Source organism: Pan troglodytes, chromosome 5 (assembly GCF_028858775.2).
Source record: "Pan troglodytes isolate AG18354 chromosome 5, NHGRI_mPanTro3-v2.0_pri, whole genome shotgun sequence".
NCBI classification, from domain to species: Eukaryota; Metazoa; Chordata; class Mammalia; order Primates; family Hominidae; genus Pan; species Pan troglodytes.
Genome location: NC_072403.2, coordinates 52507413 through 52526443, shown reverse-complemented (window position 1 = coordinate 52526443; position 19031 = coordinate 52507413). Strand labels below are relative to the sequence as shown.

Below are 19031 nucleotides of genomic sequence, written 5' to 3'. Positions count from 1 at the left end.
CTCCAGAAAACACTTTCTCAGTTTCTTAAACATCCAAACACGCAGCCAACCATATGACCTGGCAATTGCACTTCTAGGAATTTATCACAGAGAAACTTAATGTTTACATAAAAACCCAGATATGGATGTTTATGGAAGCACTATTTGTGATAGCCCTAAACTGAAAAGAATCTTACTGTCTTTCAACCTTATTCATTTTTATTGTTTTGATTTTTAGAGACAGTCTTGCTGTGTTGCCCCGCCCAGGGTGCAGTGGTGCAAATCGTAGCTCACTGCAACCTCAAAAACTCCTGGGCTCAAGCGATACTCCTGCCTCAGACCCCCAAAGCAGTAGGATTATAGGCATGTCTAGCCCAGCCTTCATAATGTTTAAATAAACTGTCGTACATTCATACAGTGGAATACTACTCAGAAATATAAAGGAATTAATGATTGATACACACAATTTGGATGAACATTCAGAGAATTACACTGAATGAAAAGCCAGTCCCCCAAAATTGTATACTAAATGCTTCTGTTTATATGACATAGTGAAATTCAAAGTTATAGAAGTGGAGAACAGATTAGTGGTTGCCAAGGATTAATGAGAAGGTAGGAGTGAGAGAAACAGTGGGGGCTGGCTATAAAAGGGCATCATTTAAGATCTTTGTGGTGATGGAAACATTCTGTATCTTGACTGTATCAATGTCAATAACTTGGTTGTGATACTGTACTATAGTTTTGCAAGATGTTAATACTGGGAAAACAGTAATGGATACGTAGGCTCTTTCTGTAACATTTCTTACAACCGCATGATAATCTACAATTATCTCTAAATAAAAGGTTTAGTTAAAAAATATACAAGCACCACTTCTACAACATACCGTGTGTGCCTGCCTTTACTTCGTAACACCGAGGCTGCTGACATTGCATACAAAAAAAGAAAAAAAGGAAAGCAAGTAAAACAAGCACAACAACAAAACCCTGTTACATAATTTCTAACACTGTGCGTGACCATCTTTCACTCCGCAGTTATATTGCAGTTACTTTAAATGCCTCACATCAACAATTATCTCAACTGCTGATTCAATGTATTTGAATGTGGTTAGTCTACACTTGTGGCCAGGTGCTTATAGATGTTACAAAAAGCTACCTACTAATGGGAAGTTAAGAATTCTCATTTGAACAAAACTTTAACAATGAAAATTAGTCATCTTCTAAGTACTGGTTAACAAACAAATACAGATAGGAATGTTAGAAAGCAGTGTAGATGTCTGGATCACTAATGTACAAAAATGGGACTTCATTTTCTGGTGGCTTAATGATTTTTGGGCCTGCAAGTTGCCTAGTAGCACCCAACACTGTGTTGCAGGAGTAATCATGTGCCATCTCTTGGGAGGTATAGAAATGACTAATACTGAAGTAGTGATGAGCATAAATTATGCCTTGAGATATGTATAATGCTGTAATGGAATATGAAAGTATGGTGATTTCTTTTGATGATAGAGTCATGGAGAAGACTGAGGTTTGTTGCCCACATTCATAATTGAAGAAACTGCTAAATTATACTTAGACGCCAATAAAAATGATGACATTTTTTTTCCCAACAAGGTCATAGACCCCTGCTATCAAACCCTGTGCTACAGTATGTTCAAAGGTTGCTAAGAGTGATCTGATAAAGAGGGGAAAATTAATGATGTAGGAGAGAGAGAGTCATAAATGTAGAAGAGAGAAGGCAAGAGTGTAGGATCCATAACACAAATGGAGAAGTGTTGACATTTCACAAGGGCAGGAACCTCCATCCATGTTAAGAGGAGGGAACGCATGGAGAATGGGTGCAAATGTATATACCTTGCAGGATTTAGTAGCGAGAAACTGAGACCGCTACTTGATTGCTCCATTTTTCTAGTGAGTTACAAGGCAGGGACACTATGTCAGAATGGAGAGGTTGGGCAGGTTGTACAGGTGAAATAGTCATTTTGAAAACTAGGAAAGTGAACAGATTAGAAAAGTGTATAGGATTGCAAGACATTGTTGAATAACCATGGATTTCCCATAAACCAGTTGGCAATTTTGAACCTTTTTGTTGAACAATATTCAGCTATAGGTTGCTTATAAGTCTACTAATATCTTGAAAACAATGTTTAAATGTCACAATGTTGATATAATTTCTAATTATTTATAATTATTATTTTCTACTTATTTCATAGTACAAGAAAGGAAGCTACAAATAGGCAATAAAATGATCAAAGGGAACATTACATATTAGGACAGAACAAATTAAAATGTATATAATTCAGATCTGGCTGAAACAATCAAAATTTATAACTAATTGCCAAATATAATAATTTTTCTTTTGACTATAACTTCAGCATTAGGATTCTTGAGGAGAATGGTCTTAAACATGGCTTAGGAATGCTTACTAATATAATCTATGTTTGTTTTATTTCAGTATGGACCAGTATTTACAGTCTTTGCTATGGGAAACCGAATGACCTTTGTTACTGAAGAAGAAGGAATTAATGTGTTTCTAAAGTCCAAAAAAGTAGATTTTGAACTAGCAGTGCAAAATATCGTTTATCGTACAGGTAAAGAATATTTTCAGATAGTCCATTCGAAATCCAACATTGGAATCCAGGAGTAGTTTTAGGTAAAAATTACATCCTCATTCCTCTATCAAGAATGATGAGGGTCCATTATTTTATTCTTGAGGTATGGGTAGAAGAGGAAAGAGTTATGGGTAGGATAGTCTGGCCATTGAAATGCAAATGAATGGCAGCCTAATACATTTAGATTTGAATTAGACACGTGAAAGTGATAAGGTTACCTCATTGATGTTTTCTTTAGAGAATATTTGGAATCTGTATCATGTTACAGCTTCCAAGATGTCACTAACTCTGTTCCACTGCTGTGTATACAGTGTTCTACAGGGTACAGCTCTTGGACTGGTTACATGTTACTCAGTCCCTGAAACTAGAATTCCATGGCTTAGTAAATCCTTTACAGTGGCATTTCCTGACAAATTTTATAGGGCTATTATGGTCAATGGGAGCTTGACTTGCCCTTTCACAAATCCTCCATCTTCAGAGACTACCAGATTGTACAGTCAGCATGCTTCCAGTATGGCTGTCTGCCTTCATTTCTTCCTAGGTTGCAATTGTGTGTACTGGGGCCATGTGTCCTCCCTAGAACGCAGAGCTGGTTCAATTTGTGTCTGGTTCTTTTTTGTGCTTTCACAATGTTTTTGCTTACTTCTATTCTCTGTGGCTTCTTTCTCTCTGTTTCCCTTTTTTCTTCTTTGGTTCCTTTTCATGTAACCTTTTGTGCATTTCTTGCCATTAAGACAAGAAAGTTTGTTTTAAAAGCTACCAGTAATCAATAGAATTATATATATTTTTTCTTCTTGTATGCATGATCATCACAACCTGTTGGTGAAATTCTTTGATTATTTAGTGCTTCTTGATACTTGGACTATGGAATTTTAGATCAAATAATATAAATATTTTGAAGGCCTTTAATCTGTAGAGTCACGTATCCCTTCAGAAAAATTTACTAAGTTACCTATCAGAGGTGTATGGAAGTGATTGAGTTTTTTTCACCTGAGCCTCCTCTGGGGACTTTCATGTTTAAATATTTCGTTGAACAGATGAAATATGTTAATATTTATTGTTGAGTCAGCTTCCCATCCCTCCCATATAGTAGATGTATGCTACCATACATAGAGAAGATGTATAGTAGCATACTATACATACCAGCATAGTATATGTATAGTAGCATAGTATACATACTATACTGGTATGGTAACATAGAGAAGATATATGCTCAGGAAATCTAAAAATTGTTTTTCATTAACTTACACAAAATGTATCTTACACGTAATAGGATGACGAACTACAAAATTAAAACTTATTCTTTGAAAAAGTTACTTCAATAAAATGACAACAATGGACACAGGGGACTACTAGAGGGAGGGGGGTGGGCGGCAGGGGGCAAAGGTTGAAAAACTAACTATTGAGTACTGTGCTCATTACCTGAGTGATGGGATTAATCATGCCCCAAACCTCAGCATAACATAATATACTTGTATAACAAACCTGCACATGTACCCTTTGAATCTAAAATAAAATTCAAAATTTTTTTAAAACAGAAAAAGTTACTTCAAGGTCAATAAAACAAGATAAAATAAAAATATAAAGAAATGAGTAAAAAATAAACCACAATTTCTAATTAGGAATGTGTGTTATAGAAGGAGCATGAATACTAACATAAAGAAAATAGTGGGCTCAAAGCTATTCATGGGGTTAGGAAAGGCCTCCTGGTGGAAGTAGTGTTCAAGAAGACACTTGAAGGACAAATAGAAATTTGCAGGAGAAGTTTGAGGCTCATAGGTATAAGTGTGTGGGATTGGGTGGGAGTAGATATGGGTATAATAAAGGAGAGAACATTCTGAGCAGACAGAAGAGCCTCTGAAATGCTGGGATATGTAAAATATGTTTTTAATGTATCTGGACTGTAGATTTCGAGGGAGAAGGGCTGAAAATACCAGCTCTCTTAATCACCCATTTATAGATTATCCCTTAAAGTGAATAGATTTCCATTATCTCACAGAATACGTTGAATCTTTTTTGTTTGTTTGTTTTGAGATAAAGTCTCTCTCTGTCACCCAGGCTGGAGTGCAGTGGTGTGATGTTGGCTCACTGCAACTCCAACTCCTGGGTTCAAGCGATTCTTCTGCCTTAGCCTCCCCAGTAGCTGGGATTACAGGTGCCCGCCACAGCCAGCTAATTTTCCTATTTTTAGTAGAGACAGGGTTTCACCATGTTGGTCAGGCTGGTCTGGAACTTCTGACCTCAAGTGATCTACCTGCCTTGTTCTCCCAAAGTTCTGGGATTACAGTTGTGAGCCACCACACTCAGCCGAGAATAGGTTGAATCTTTATCTACTTTTATTTATGGGAGGTGACCTTATGTACTGAGAGGACTTTGGCTGTAGTCCCTGCTGACCAAATAATAGTAGATATATATTGACTGTGTGTTTCAAGCAGTTGTTGCTTATTTTGAAAATAGTTTTCTTTGTTCATAGCATCAATTCCAAAGAATGTCTTTTTAGCACTGCATGAAAAACTCTATATTATGTTGAAAGGGAAAATGGGGACTGTCAATCTCCATCAGTTTACTGGGCAACTGACTGAAGAATTACATGAACAACTGGAGAATTTAGGCACTCATGGGACAATGGACCTGAACAACTTAGTAAGGTAAATAGATGCATTAGTATGATTTAGTCTTGCTTTTTGTTTTAAATAAAAAAATTGAAACCTATAGATTGGACTTCAAACATTGTCAGGTTGATTAATGAAATCTACCTAACTAGGCTATTAAGAGATTATTTTAATCTTTTAAATTATTTTTTTTTGAGATGGAGTCTCGCTCTGTCACCAATCTTTTAAATTCTAATTCAGTGTAGCATTTCTATTTTATGGTGAGCAAACAAGCCAATACAGTCATTGTAATACATTTGCAGTAATTTCTCCTTAGTCATTCCATACATTTGTGTATAAACTACACGGATTTTCTTCTTATAATTTTCATACTTCCTGTAGAATTTTGATAAAACATTCAGTGCAATTTGCTATTATTAGAATGAGAGGACGTTGAGAGGATAGGGGAGAGAATGGAATCATAAAGTGGTGAAAAAAGTCCAGGAGATGTTTGTGTTACTTAACAAGTGGCTCAGGCAAAGTCAGTGTAGGCCTCAGGACTGAGCCCCAGGGTCCTCTAGTAAGGGAGATCCCAAGAGACAGGGAAGAGCAGCAGACAGAGTCAGCCCCATTCTGAAGCTTTCTGGAAAAGTTAAAGTCTGGGCATGGGAGACATGAGAAAATTTCCCACATGCATAAAGAGATTTCGTAAGTTGAAGTTACCTGAGTCACTTTGCCATCTCAGCAGGAATCCTGGAATGCCCAAGGCAAGACTGAGCAGTTCAGACTCAGAATGACAGTGAACATTTTGTTAGAGGTCCAGTAGTAGGGGGTGGAGGGGGGACACAAAAACAAACAACCAAATTTAAAAATGTGCTGAAGCATACCCAATATCTATAACAAAATGAAGATATTGAAATGAACAAAATATTCTTGGATATTTTTGAAACTTTGGGTGGAGGAGATTATGAAGGGATGGTAAATAAAAATTAAATAAACAGTATTAAGTGTTTTAAGGCATGTTAACAATATTTTATATTCTTTATCTTAAGTATGCTACAGTAATCACTTTATTCTCTTAATGGTGAAACTTACTGATGATATGTACTATATTTCAATGGGCAATAGTTTGAATTTATGGGATCCTGTGAGAAATTAGGAAATTTGGTGACCAATATTGCCCTGATTCTTTGTTGTTGTTGTTGTTGTTGTTGTTGTTGTTGCTGTCTAAAGGCATGGACTATATCTTAGCTACTATTATTTGCTAAATAAATTGTTGAATTGTATTAGATCAGTTTATTTATTATCTCATATTTGTCAGAGTCTAATATGCTTGTTTAGAAAGCATTTAAATATCTTCAGATAAATCAAACCACAGTTTCAGTTTCCCCTGTATTATCTTGACCACAGTAAGCAAATATCAAAACTTCTTAAGAGCGACTTTTTCCCAAGAGAATCTGTCACCTATTATCTGCTCCCCATATATTGCTATGAAATAATGCCTTGCTTTGTATCCTTTGCCTTTCTTCTTTGGTCTTCGGGTCTGACTTTCTGTGTGTTTCTGTCTTTGTAGACATCTCCTTTATCCAGTCACAGTGAATATGCTCTTTAATAAAAGTTTGTTTTCCACAAACAAGAAAAAAATCAAGGAGTTCCATCAGTATTTTCAAGCTTATGATGAAGATTTTGAGTATGGGTCCCAGTTGCCAGAGTGTCTTCTAAGGTAACAGTTGTTTCCTATAATTAATTCATTGACCAAGCTTCTCTCAGCAATTCAACACCACTCATTTTTCTGTTCTAAGTAGATGTAACAGCAGTTTAAGTGGGAGAGAAGCTGTTTCTTATGACCTGTTTGTTTTTGGTGTCTGTATGTGAATTGAAGGAGGACCAAGGAAGAGAGATGCTTTTCTTATTGTGATGAACAAAAACAAAAGAGAGAAAGAGATCGATGGGATTAAGAATTTATTCTGAGGTCTTTTATCCCATGTACAGCTTTTTATTATTGCACTCATTGCTACAGTTAAGATTCCTGCTAAATCATCAACCTGAGCAGTCTCAGAATCAGACACTGTGCTCCTCATTCTCTCTGAGGCAAACATGGGCGTGGTTAAATGCATTTCTCACAGTTGGTTCAGACAAATGTTTGTAAAATGAGGCACATGCAAAGTAACTGCATGATTTTGAAATTTCTTGGCATTGGCTCTATGTCTTTCTCCATATGGGTTGCTATAACAAAGTATCATAGACTGGGAGGCTTATAAACAACAGAAATTTATTTCTCATCGCCCTGGAGGCTGGAGGCCTGAGATGAGGGTGCCAGCATGGTCACGTTCTGGTGAGGGCTATTTCTCATTGCCCTGGAGGCTGGGGGTCTGAGATGTGCGGGCCAGCATGGTCATGTTCTGGTGAGGGCTCCTTCCGGGTTGCAGACTCCCAATTTTTCACTGCATTCTCATGTGGTAAAAGGGGCAGACAGACTCCCTGAGACCCTGTTCATAAGGTTAGTACTCCTTTTCATGAGGGCTGTAGCCTCATAACATAGCTACCATCCAAAGACCCCCACCTCCTAATGACATCACCTTGGGGGTTAGGATTTCAACATATAAAGATTTGGGAGAGACACAGACATTCAGACCATAGCCTACGTAGACCATTCATCTACAATGGTGACTGTTCAGACAAGATTTAGAAGATGAGAGCCAGTTTGTTTTTCCCGGCTTAAGTCAGCGATCGGTTCTGTGCATTGGGTTTTCATCCTCCTGCAACTTACAGCAGCCACAGTAAAGGCAGACCAAGCAAGTGTGGGTTCTGCCTTCTTATTCAGTGCCAATCCAGTAGGACTCCAAAGTTTTATTTACAAAAGACACTAAAATGTAGTTGCTCTGCCTCCCCAACTGTCTTTGTGGACTAATCATTCCGAAGGTAGACCTTCCATGAAATTATACCTGAAAATGAAGAATAAATTTGGAGAACTAATTTTAATTCCACAGACATCCCTTTTTTATGCTGTGACCTGTTATTCCTAAAGTGCTTTCCAATTAATTTCTATATATATTTTTTCTCATGTAGAAACTGGTCAAAATCCAAAAAGTGGTTCCTGGAACTGTTTGAGAAAAACATTCCAGATATAAAAGCATGTAAATCTGCAAAAGATAATTCCATGGTAAGTATTTCTTACCTTTCTTTGCTAATGTAAAGATAGTAATAAATTATTGTTGTTAAAATATATTTTGCTAAAACACATGAGATTGATTAGATACCATTTTTGTGTCAACCACTGTACTGGACATGTTGAGATACATTATTTCACTGTTACATCATCACACCAACCTATGTAGAAGAGGTATCCTATTCCACATAAGAAAAAACCAGAGACAACGAGCAAAAAAATATAATTCCGATGTTCTGTATTGATTTCTGTGTTATCATACAGTTGGCTGTGTCAATAGCGACAGGTGAAACTAATGGCAAATTAGGAAAAACAAAGCTCTACAAAATAGGCTTTGTTGTTGATGCCACTACCGTTAGTTGTTTCTTCAGATGCAAGGAAGCAGAATAGTATAATTTAAAAAGCCAGGCACTAGGAACCTGTGCCCTAAGTGTTATTCCAGATCTGTGGTTCTTCAAATGTGGCCCATAAACCGACAGCACCAGCATCACCTGGGACTCACTCAGTCAGAAACTCTGCAGTAGGCCAGGCATGGTGGCTCACACCTGTAATCCCAGCACTTTGGGGGGCCGACGCAGGAGAAGTGCTTAAGCCCAGGAGTTCGAGACCAACCTGGGCAACATAGCAAGACCTGGTCTCTACAAATAATTATAAAAAAAAAAATTAGCCAGGCATGGTTGCACACACCTGTGGTACCGGCTACTCAGGAGGCTGAGGTGGGAGGATCACACTTGAGCCCGGGCAGTGAAGGCTGCAGCAAACCCTGATTGTGCCCCTGCACTCCAGCCTGGGTGACAGAGTGAAATCCTGTCTCAGAAACAAACAAACAAACAAACACCTCTGAGGTAGACAATCTGCTTTAACAAGCCTTACCTTTGGTTCAGATGCTTGCTAATGAATGGTTCTCACCTCTGCCTCTCATTAGAATCACCTCTGGGAGCTTTTGAAAACTGTCTGAGGCCAGGGTCTGCCCACAGAGACTGGGTTTCATTTGGTCTGGACTGTCTAGGCTCAAATCCAGTCACTGGTTATGTAACCTTGGGCACAGTACCTAGTCTCTTAGCCTCAGTTTCCTCACCGCATAAAGTTGTGGGAATTAAATGATTTAATTTTTGTAAAGCACTGAGAACAGAGGACTGGATAGGAGCTTATCATTGTTATCATCATTTAAAAAAACTCTTCAAATATTTTTATATTTAAAGATGGCCTCAAAAGTTTTTGTTTGTTTTTAGTTAAATAGCAAATATTATCACAAACAGCTTTGCTTAAAACTAGAAAGGAAGATGGCCTTAGGAAAAAGGACTATGTGAATGTTTAGGTATCTCCTTCCTGAATAAAGGGAATAGGAAGCCATACTAGAAGGCCCTTCATTGACAAACTGTGTTTCAGCTAATATTTTTGTTGTATAAACAACCCAGAGAAACACACATGTTCTTTGCATTATTTTCCAGGACTTAGGGGCAAAAGCACATGTATATAAAAGATGTATCGAGATAGATCTGTAATCTATGGGCCTAGCAAACAGAGTTTTAAAATTCCCAGTTAAAATTCCCTACTAAGGCTGGGTGCTGTGGCTCACGCCTGTAATCCCAGCACTTTGGGAGGCCAAGGTGGGTGGATCACCTAAGGTCAGAAGTTCGAGATCAGCCTGGCCAACATGGTGAAACCTCATCTCTACTAAAAATACAAAAATTAGCCTGGCATGGTGGTGTGCGCCTGTAATCCCAGCTACTCAGGAGGCTGAGGCAGGAGAATTGCTTGAACCTGGGAGGCGGAGGTTATGGTGAGCCGAGATTGCACCACTGCACTCCAACCTGGGTGACAGAGTGAAACTCCATCTCAAAAAATAAAAAAACAAAAAGAAAAAAAAAAGTAAAATTCCCTACCAACAATACCTCTAGAATAGCATTTATTTTTCTTACTCTGAAGAAATGAGGTATTTTTAATCATAGGTACTCTTAACTCCCTATTTGTATTAGTCCGTTTTCATGTTGGTGAAAAAGACATACCCGAGACTGGGCAATTTACAGAAGAAAGAGGTTTAATGGTTCCACATGGCTGGGGAGGCCTCACAATCATGGTGGAAGGCAAGGAGGATCAAGTAACATCTTACATGGATGGTGGCAGGCAAAAGGAGAGAGAGCTTGTGTGGGGAAACTTCCCTTTGTAAAACCATCAGATCTCATGGGACTTATTCACCATCACGAGAACAGCACTAGAAAGACCTGCTCCCATGATTCAGTTACCTCCCACTGGATCCCTACCACAACATGTGGGAATTCAAGATGAGATTTTGGTGGCTTCATAGCCAAACCATATCATTATTTGAATAAAAACAAAGTTTGAATTCTGCTGAAGCTAATCCAGTGTTTAAAACTTTAGGAGAGAATTCAACTTGAACATCCATGAGCAGTTTAACTTTATTTTTTTACGTATTGCGTCTCTGTTTTCCTCTAGCAGTGTTCACACTGAGCTTGTGTGTTTGTGTGTTTTGTGTGGCAGTGGCATTTTTTTTTCTTTTTTGAGATGGAGTCTTGCTCTGTCACCCAGGCTGGAGTGCAGTGGTGTGATCTCAGCTCACTGCAACCTCTGCCTCCCAGGTTCAAGCAATTCTCCTGCTTCAGCCTCCCGAGTAGCTGGGACTACAGGCACATGCCACCACACCCGGCTATTTTTTATATTTTTAGTAGAGATGAGGTTTCACCATATTGGTCAGGCTGGTATCAAACTTCTGACCTCGTGACCCACCTGCCTCGGCCTCCCAAACTGCTGGGATTACAGGCGTGAGCCACCGTGCCTGGCCGAGCTAATGTTTTTATATTAATATTAAAAAAAAGTGTGAGCTAAGAAGAAATTTAAAAGATTTTGTTGTCTTCAACTGCATAAATAGATTTCAGTGGCCTAGTGAAGCAGAAGACTGGGTAGAAGTTGAGTTTCATTTTTAAAAAATATATACACGCTTTATTGCATCATTAATGTAAAATGTGATTTCTTCCATGTTATTTTAGATATATCTTAAACTAGTGTTTTTCATTTAAAATTATTATTGTGTCATAGAATATCAAAATAATGAAATATATCTATAGGATTTTCATGAGGTATAAACTTTGTCCTGTGACAACTTACATTATAAGTATAACAGAGACAAGCAGTAAATGAAATTCATATCTAAACTATTTTCAATTCTGCTAATCCATTATCACAAAAACAGTAATAAGACATTAGCTAACATTTTTGGGGTGCTTACCTTGTGGCAAGCATAGTGTTACATATTTCACAAGTAATTTCTTATTTATTTTCACAACTTTAATACCAGGAAAACTGAGGATGTTAAATCCAGAAAGCTAGGGATTAGAGTAGTTAATCCCTTGAAAAATTACATGCTTTAGTAAATAATAGCATCAGTCTGTATTTTATAATGTATTTTATATGCTAGTGATTGAATAGTTTTTTTTTCTTTGTCATAGTATCTGAATCAAAGCTACTATGCTGTGGTACATTGCAGTTCTCCAAATCCCTAATACAAGAGAGTTGTGATTTGTGTCTCTAAGGGGGCCAGTATAGCATAGTGGCTTAGAGTATGGGCTCTGGAGTCAGGGCTAGACTCACAGGGTTGGGATCCTAACTCAACCACCTTCAAGCTATATGTCCCTGGCAAAATTCCCTAACTTTATTGTGTTTCAGTTTCCTCATATGCATAATGGTGAAGATAATAGTATCTGCGGGGAACCTCAGACACTGGACCCTATTTGAGGGTAGAGATTGGGAGGGGGGAGAGGAACAGATAAAAACAATTATTGTGTATTAGGCTTAGTACCTGGGTGATGAAATAATCTATAACAAGCTCCTGTGACACGATTTTACCTATAGAACAAACCTGAACTGTACCCCTGAACCTAAGAAAAAAAAACCTGACAAATAGAGCCAGGGAAGGTCATGAAGAGAGGGTTCTCATGCTTGAATGTGTGATTTAGAAAAGAAAGAAAAGAAAACTCTACAAAAACCACAAACCTGCACAAAGACCATCACAGCCTACACAATAATACTTCTACAGGAACACCTGTCTAGCAACTGGCCTGTCCAATATTGTTATTGATCTTTGTAGACAAGGATAATGATTGCACAACAATTATGTAATCCTTCTCATTTTTTCCTTTAAAAATTGTTGTCTTCCTTTAGCTCTCTGAATACGCACATAGTTTACTATTGCATGCATTTTCCCGTTGCCATGCTCTATTCTCAAGTAAACGTCTTTTCTTAAAAATAAAAAAAAAAAGATAGTAGTATCTGCATCTTGGAGTTATAGTGAGGAGTGAAATGGGTTAAATACTTAAAACAGTACTTGCCCTTAGCAAGCAGTGAGTTGATATTAGCTCCCATTATTTCTATCACCTAGACATAAGTTATTTAAGATTAAAAGTAGATGAGTAACTTAATGAAAATGTTACAGTGTCTGAATTTTTTCCCATGATGGAGAGCCATCACTGGCAAAGACAAATCTGGGGAAACCGCCCTATGAAGAAAATACTTTAGTGGGATTTGTTTGGTGACTTGAGAACAACATGTCTTGAGATGGGTAGCCTTGGATGGGGCCCTGCCCTGAGCTGTCACTGTTCAAGTCAAATGTCAGTTCTCTGTATGGTTTTAGAGTATTGTGGTATTTGTAATATTCTGGCTTGGCAGTTCTGTCTCCCATGGTGAATGGGCTGAGAATCTGTATGGTGGATGGGGGTGTAGTTTTCTCCTGAATGCACCAGAGGTGTGTGTTTCTCTATTGCTTGAATTTTGCTAAGAGCAGAGGTTTATAAGACAGGGATTCCAGAGCAGTGTGGAGGGCAGAGATAATAACACACAATTTGCCAATTCAGTTTGGTAAAGTAGAGATCCAAAGTGCATTTTACCCTCTGAAAGTTTTTATTTTAAGCACTTTTTAGGTACTAACTCATTTAATTCTCACAATAATCCTACGAGGTAGGTACCATATTATGAACATTTTATGGATGAGGACACAGAGGCACAGAGAGATTAAAGTAGCTTGTTCAAGGTCATCCAGCTCTTAAATAGCTGAGCCAGGATTTGAACAAATGCAGTGAGGCGGTCAAGCTCCAGAATCCCTACTCCTAATTACTATGCTACAGTAAGGACATAAATCCCTTCACATGCTTCAAACTGCAAAACCTGGGAATGGCAGAAATGATATCTTTCATATTAAAGAAAAATACATGATCTCTTGTTTATTAACATCAATATTTGTCACATAGCCATGGTTTGGCAATGTTTATTTCTTTTAAACAGACATTATTGCAAGCTACGCTGGATATTGTAGAGACGGAAACAAGTAAGGAAAACTCACCCAATTATGGGCTCTTACTGCTTTGGGCTTCTCTGTCTAATGCTGTTCCTGTAAGTATATTAGTAAAGTATGAGTTACATTGCTCTCCACTGTCCTTTCATCTTTTTTTCCTTCATTTCTGTCTTCCATTCTTTTTTCCACTCATTACTCATTATGGAAAAGAAAAAAACTACAGTGGATTTGGTTGTGAGATAAAAACCAAAACTGAATGCCTAATGAAATCTGATTAGGTTACAAAGGAGACAAAACAAATCTCAAGCAAATTCTGTCCTCTGAAAGGCAGTGTGTAACAGGATGAGGGAAAAGCTTGCCCTTTGGGGCCAGTTGTAGACAACATCTGTTTATGGAACACTTTTTGTATGTATGCCAATGTGCTCAGTATTGGTATTGAAAAGATGAATAGGGATTGGCCACATGCTTTTATTGGAAAGAATAAGTAAATGGATAGTTTCAGGTAACTTGGGCTTGGATCCAGACATCCCAATTCGTAGTTGTAGACTGTCATGGTGGTAATTTAAATTTTCTGTGCCTCTATTTCCTAATAAGAGATAATGTACTATTTTACCTAATAAGGGTAAAAAAAGGGATAATGTACGTGAACCTCCCACTGTGGTCTTAGAACTTGGGTGCTCAATAAATGGTAATTCTCATTTCTCTATAAAGTTGTTATGAGGATTTGATAAGATAAGCCTAGCTGGTATCAATGAATATTAGCTCTTTCTCTCCATTTGTACCCATTCTCCTTCTGTGTGCCATTGCTGTTTGCATTGCTTAGCATTATGGTCCTACAAGCTTCCGCATGAATGGTGCTGGTGAAATTGGAACTTTCAACACTTCTAAAGAGAGGCAAGACTTAAAAAACTGTTTTTTGTGTTTTGTTGTTGTTGTTGTTGTTTTTGTTTTGTTTTGTTTTTTTGAGATGGTGTCTCATTCTGTCACCCAGGCTGGAGTGCAATGGCGTGATCTCGGCTCACTGCAACCTCTGCCTCCCGGGTTCAAGCGATTCCCCTGCCTCAGCCTCCTGAGCAGCTGGGATTACATGCGTGAGCTACTGGGCCCGGCTAAAAAACTGTTTCTTTTAAAATCTGTCTTGAATTAGATTAGAGCCATGAGATTTGTCTGTCACGTCATGTTCAGTGCAAACAGTTTCCTGGGCCAGGAGGTTCTCACATTAGCCTAAGATGCTACTTATATTATCTGAAATTAAAGGGTAACTTTTTAAATATACTTGTTTTCCACTAAACAGGAGGATTTAACCTATCCATAATGATATGTGTGGGCATTTTTCTTCCTTTTTCTTCTAACAGATAGAAATGAGGAAGATGTTTTAAGTATTATTTATTTAGCCTTACTTTTATAAAGGCCTAGGTTATTAAAGGCTTTCTCAGTCCTGATATTCTAGTTTCCCTTAACTCGTTGAAAAATTTACTGCATAAAGAGAAGGGATAGAAATTCTGGCCTCTTTTCTCAAAGGTATGTTAGCCAGTGGAATATACATTTCATCTGATATGGTCAAGTAAAAATAGTCTAAACCCTTCCCCTTCTTTATGTACCTATAATATTCTTCTCTGGTTTTTCCTTAAATAATATTCTTGGAAACTGATTAAGCTATAGCAAAATTGAAAAACAAACAGCAAAACAACTCTCAAAGTAGCAACAAAACAGGCACTCCTGTCAAAGAATTATTTTTCAATATCTTGTTAGAAACATCCCCCGGAAGAAAGACACACAAAGCCCCATTGATCTGACACAGGGGAAGTCGGTTCTTTGGAATTTGTTCTTGGCGCTGGTCTGAAAGGATTTAAATCATTCATTTCAGAAAGAAAGTGTCTGATTATTAGAGAAGATTCCATCTCACTGGCTCTTGTTGGCACCTCCAAGAGGCAGCCTGGTGAGCAGGCAGAGATCCTGGAGAGGCTTTAGAGTCAGATCCAAAGCCAATTGCCAGCACTGGGTAACAGTGGGCCAATTGTTTAACCTGCCCAAGCCTCAGTGCCCTTATCTGTAAAATGGGATTAATGCTATACCTACCTTAAAGGGTTGTTGTAAGGATTATTTTGGTAAGAAATAGATTGTGGCTAATAGCACCTGGTTCAGCATAGGTCTTCAATAAATGCTAGTTTTCTTCCCTTACAAAAATTATCTCCCTAGTTTCAGTCAATCATTATTTTCAATGGCCCATTAATACTGAACATAGGCTTCCAAATATTTGATGGCTCAAAGGCCCCAGAGTGGGAATATCCACTGCTGTTCTGCTTTAGTGACCTTTATTGCTGCTGAGAATACCAGAAGCCCTGCCAGAGGTGTAGGTGGTGGGGCCTGTCTTTTCCTGGAGCCCAGAGTATATCTATATCTCCTTTCTCCTACTTTGTACTCTGCCTCAAGGCCCATAGGACTCAGAGCTCAGGCTTCAGATGGGTTAGGCACTGGGTCACTAGGAGGCTCCATTATGGCCCAAGATATTAACTATAATTTATGAAATTATTTTTATGGGAAAACCATTTCTAAGCTCCAAGAAATTTCTGACTGCCAAATGATTTTTTTAGAAGATTTCTCCAAACCAATCACAAAGCTGACATTTTACCTTTTTTATCTGCTGCATCTCTTACATTCTTTCTAAATACTTTCAGTAGCAATTGCTACCCCATCCCACTCTCAACTCCCACAGTATTTATTTTTTGTAACATGTGTTTGCTCTCTCACTGTCTTGTAGATTTCGTTCATTTTTCTCCAATATGTATTCATATGCCCAACTAAATGTGAAAATACTTTGGACAGGAATTATCTCCCAACATATTTGTGTTTACCATGATTGGTAGAAGACTCTCTGGCGTGGTATAAAGACTCCATCAAAATCTCTTTTTGAATAGATAAATCAGTACCAAAGAACACACTCAATTCGTCTTCTCCTTGACACAGCAAAGATACAGAGTTTTCCTCCTTGCCCTTTCTCTCATTTGTTCTTACCTCTCCAAAACAATGGAATGACATTATGGTGGCTGCTTCTGCAGTTCAGTGAGCTGAGTGGCCCTTCTTCTTCTTGCCCATCTCTGACCTTGGACTTGAACTGTTTTACAAAATACTAATTGGTACTGTTGGGAGCAGTTTTCAACCCCTTTCCCAAATGTGGGTGCAGAAAGACCTCAAAGTCACTTATTCTTGCTTATTGATGTAGTAATACATATAAACTTTTATTAACTATTTTATATGCCTTTTTATCTTTTAAAAATACTTTGGCTTTTTTAAAAATAGAAAAAATTTTAAAAACTGTAATCTGTTAAGGAAAAAGGAGACATTAAAAAAAAGTGGCTAACGCCTGTAATCTCAGCACTTCGGGAGGCCGAGGCGGGCGGATCACAAGGTCAGGAGATCGAGATCATCCTAGCTAACACGGTGAAACCCTGTCTCTACTAAAAATACAAAAAATTAGCCGTGCGTGGTGGCAGGTGCTTGTAGTCCCAGCTATTCGGAAGGCTGAGGCAGAAGAATGGTGTGAACCCAGGAGGCAGAGCTTGCAGTGAGCCGAGATCGCGCCACTGCACTCCAGCCTAGGCAACAGAGCGAGACTCTGTCTCAAAAAAATAAATAAATAAATAAATAAAAGTAACAGCCATTTGTAGTTTAGCTAAATTCCTTATGTTTGTCATTTAAAAAGTAGTATCCAATTTTATTGAATCTCTAAAGCTATATTTAGGCACATACAACTATGAACATCCGTTTTGCGTAACTGAAAATCTAAGTAATATGGCTTGGCTCTGTGTACCCACCCGCATCTCATCTTGAATTGTAATCCCTACATGTAAAGGGAGGGACCTGGTGGGAGGTGATTGGATAATGGGGACAGTTTTCCCCAGGCTGTCCTTGTGATAGTGAGTGAGTTCTCATAATATCTGATGCTTTAAAAGTGTTTGACCATTTTCCCCACCCCCTTCTTCTGCCACCGTGTAAGATGTGCCTTGCTTCCCATTTGCCTTCTGCCATGATTGTAAGTTTCCTGAGGCCTCCCCACCCATGCAGAACTGTGAGTCAGTTGAACCTCTTTCGTTTATAAATTACCCAGTCTCAGGGAATTCTTTATAAAGAAGTGTGAAAACAGACTAATACATTATGTCTTATCGCTATTTTTTTCCCCAACATGAACTCTGACTCTTCAAGTAAGATGAAGTGAGTATGGAGTAGTTATTAATTGAATTCAATAATTTAGCACTTTTATCTGTAGTTAATAGTAGAAAGGGGGCCTGAGTAGAGACAGGACAAGATAGTTCTCTGAGCATCTGTTTCATCATCTGTAAAAATGAACTAGATAATCTCTAGGATAAATCTTTCTTAATCTGGATAACACTCCTGAAAGAAAGCCTCTAAATTGAGGACCCGTGGTTCCCCTATTCACCTTGTTTATGTAAACAGTACCATATTTATCCTTGCACTATCAATTTAAAGTTAGAAAGGGAAAAATAATGAACAGTATTGAATTTGGCTTATTTGAGCACTTCTTTTCGGACAATTGCTCTTCCTCTTTTGACCACAGAGGGGAGTATTGGTATTATTTAAAGGTACATAATGTTACCTCACAAAAGAGACAGACTAAATTTAGTCAAAGTATTGCATGAATCATTTCAGGACCAATTTTCCTAGATGAAATCTCTTTCATAATAAATGTATTTAGAAAAAAATGAAAGTGAAACCCACACTTCTTTGGATGATTTTATACAGGTTTTCTTTATTGTGTAACCTAAGAATAGAAGCAAAACTATTTACCTGAGGAGGAAGTTAATTTTTAAGATGTAAAGCAGTATGATTTTATCTTGTAATACCATAACGAGGAAAGATATGAAATAAGTTTGAGTGGCCAGGAGAGAAAATGTGCAAATATACTATATTCAATAGCATTCAAGTGTGAAAGGACTCAAAAAATTTTTTTCTTTTATTTACTAATTCAGAGCCAAAAAAAGCCAAAAAAAAAGGACTTTGTTTTTGACATTGAGTACTCTCATAATTTAGTTTACGGGATGGTTTCCTGCTGCATTTTCCTGGGCTTATTTAAAACTACTGTGTTTCAGTTGAAGAATATAAAATGTGCTAATTCACTTGTATTCTAAGGAAATTAAATCTTAAGAAATGTTTTTGTTTTGGATTAATATTCTTAAGTGTCATAACTAGTTGCTTCTGAAAATTTAATATATGCCTATATAATATTTTGTGTTACTCATTAGTAAAAATAACAACTTTTCTCATTTTTAGTGAAGATAGATGTTTAATCTATTTAAATTATATAGTTAAATTATAGTGACAAAATAAAAATTTATATCTGGCTTCTTGGAGATATATTA

The 19031-nt window shown here is 37.7% G+C and overlaps 1 protein-coding gene across 10 annotated transcripts in view; it reads left to right on the top strand.

Annotated features, from left to right (window-relative positions):
• CYP39A1 (cytochrome P450 family 39 subfamily A member 1) overlaps nucleotides 1–19031 on the top strand; it is a 103053-nt gene that overhangs the window by 8181 nt on the left and 75841 nt on the right. For 5 of the 10 annotated variants that reach the window (XM_518518.7, XM_054685874.2, XM_009451393.5 and 2 more), the window contains exons 2-6: nucleotides 2432–2567; nucleotides 5062–5236; nucleotides 6753–6902; nucleotides 8249–8342; nucleotides 13644–13751. In XM_518518.7, the coding sequence (XP_518518.2) occupies nucleotides 2432–2567; nucleotides 5062–5236; nucleotides 6753–6902; nucleotides 8249–8342; nucleotides 13644–13751 (663 nt within the window). Of the gene's footprint in view, nucleotides 1–2431; nucleotides 2568–5045; nucleotides 5237–6752; nucleotides 6903–8248; nucleotides 8343–13643; nucleotides 13752–19031 lie in introns of all 10 variants that reach the window. The other 5 variants (XM_003311351.4, XM_009451394.4, XM_054685875.2 and 2 more) reach the window with 3 other exon arrangements.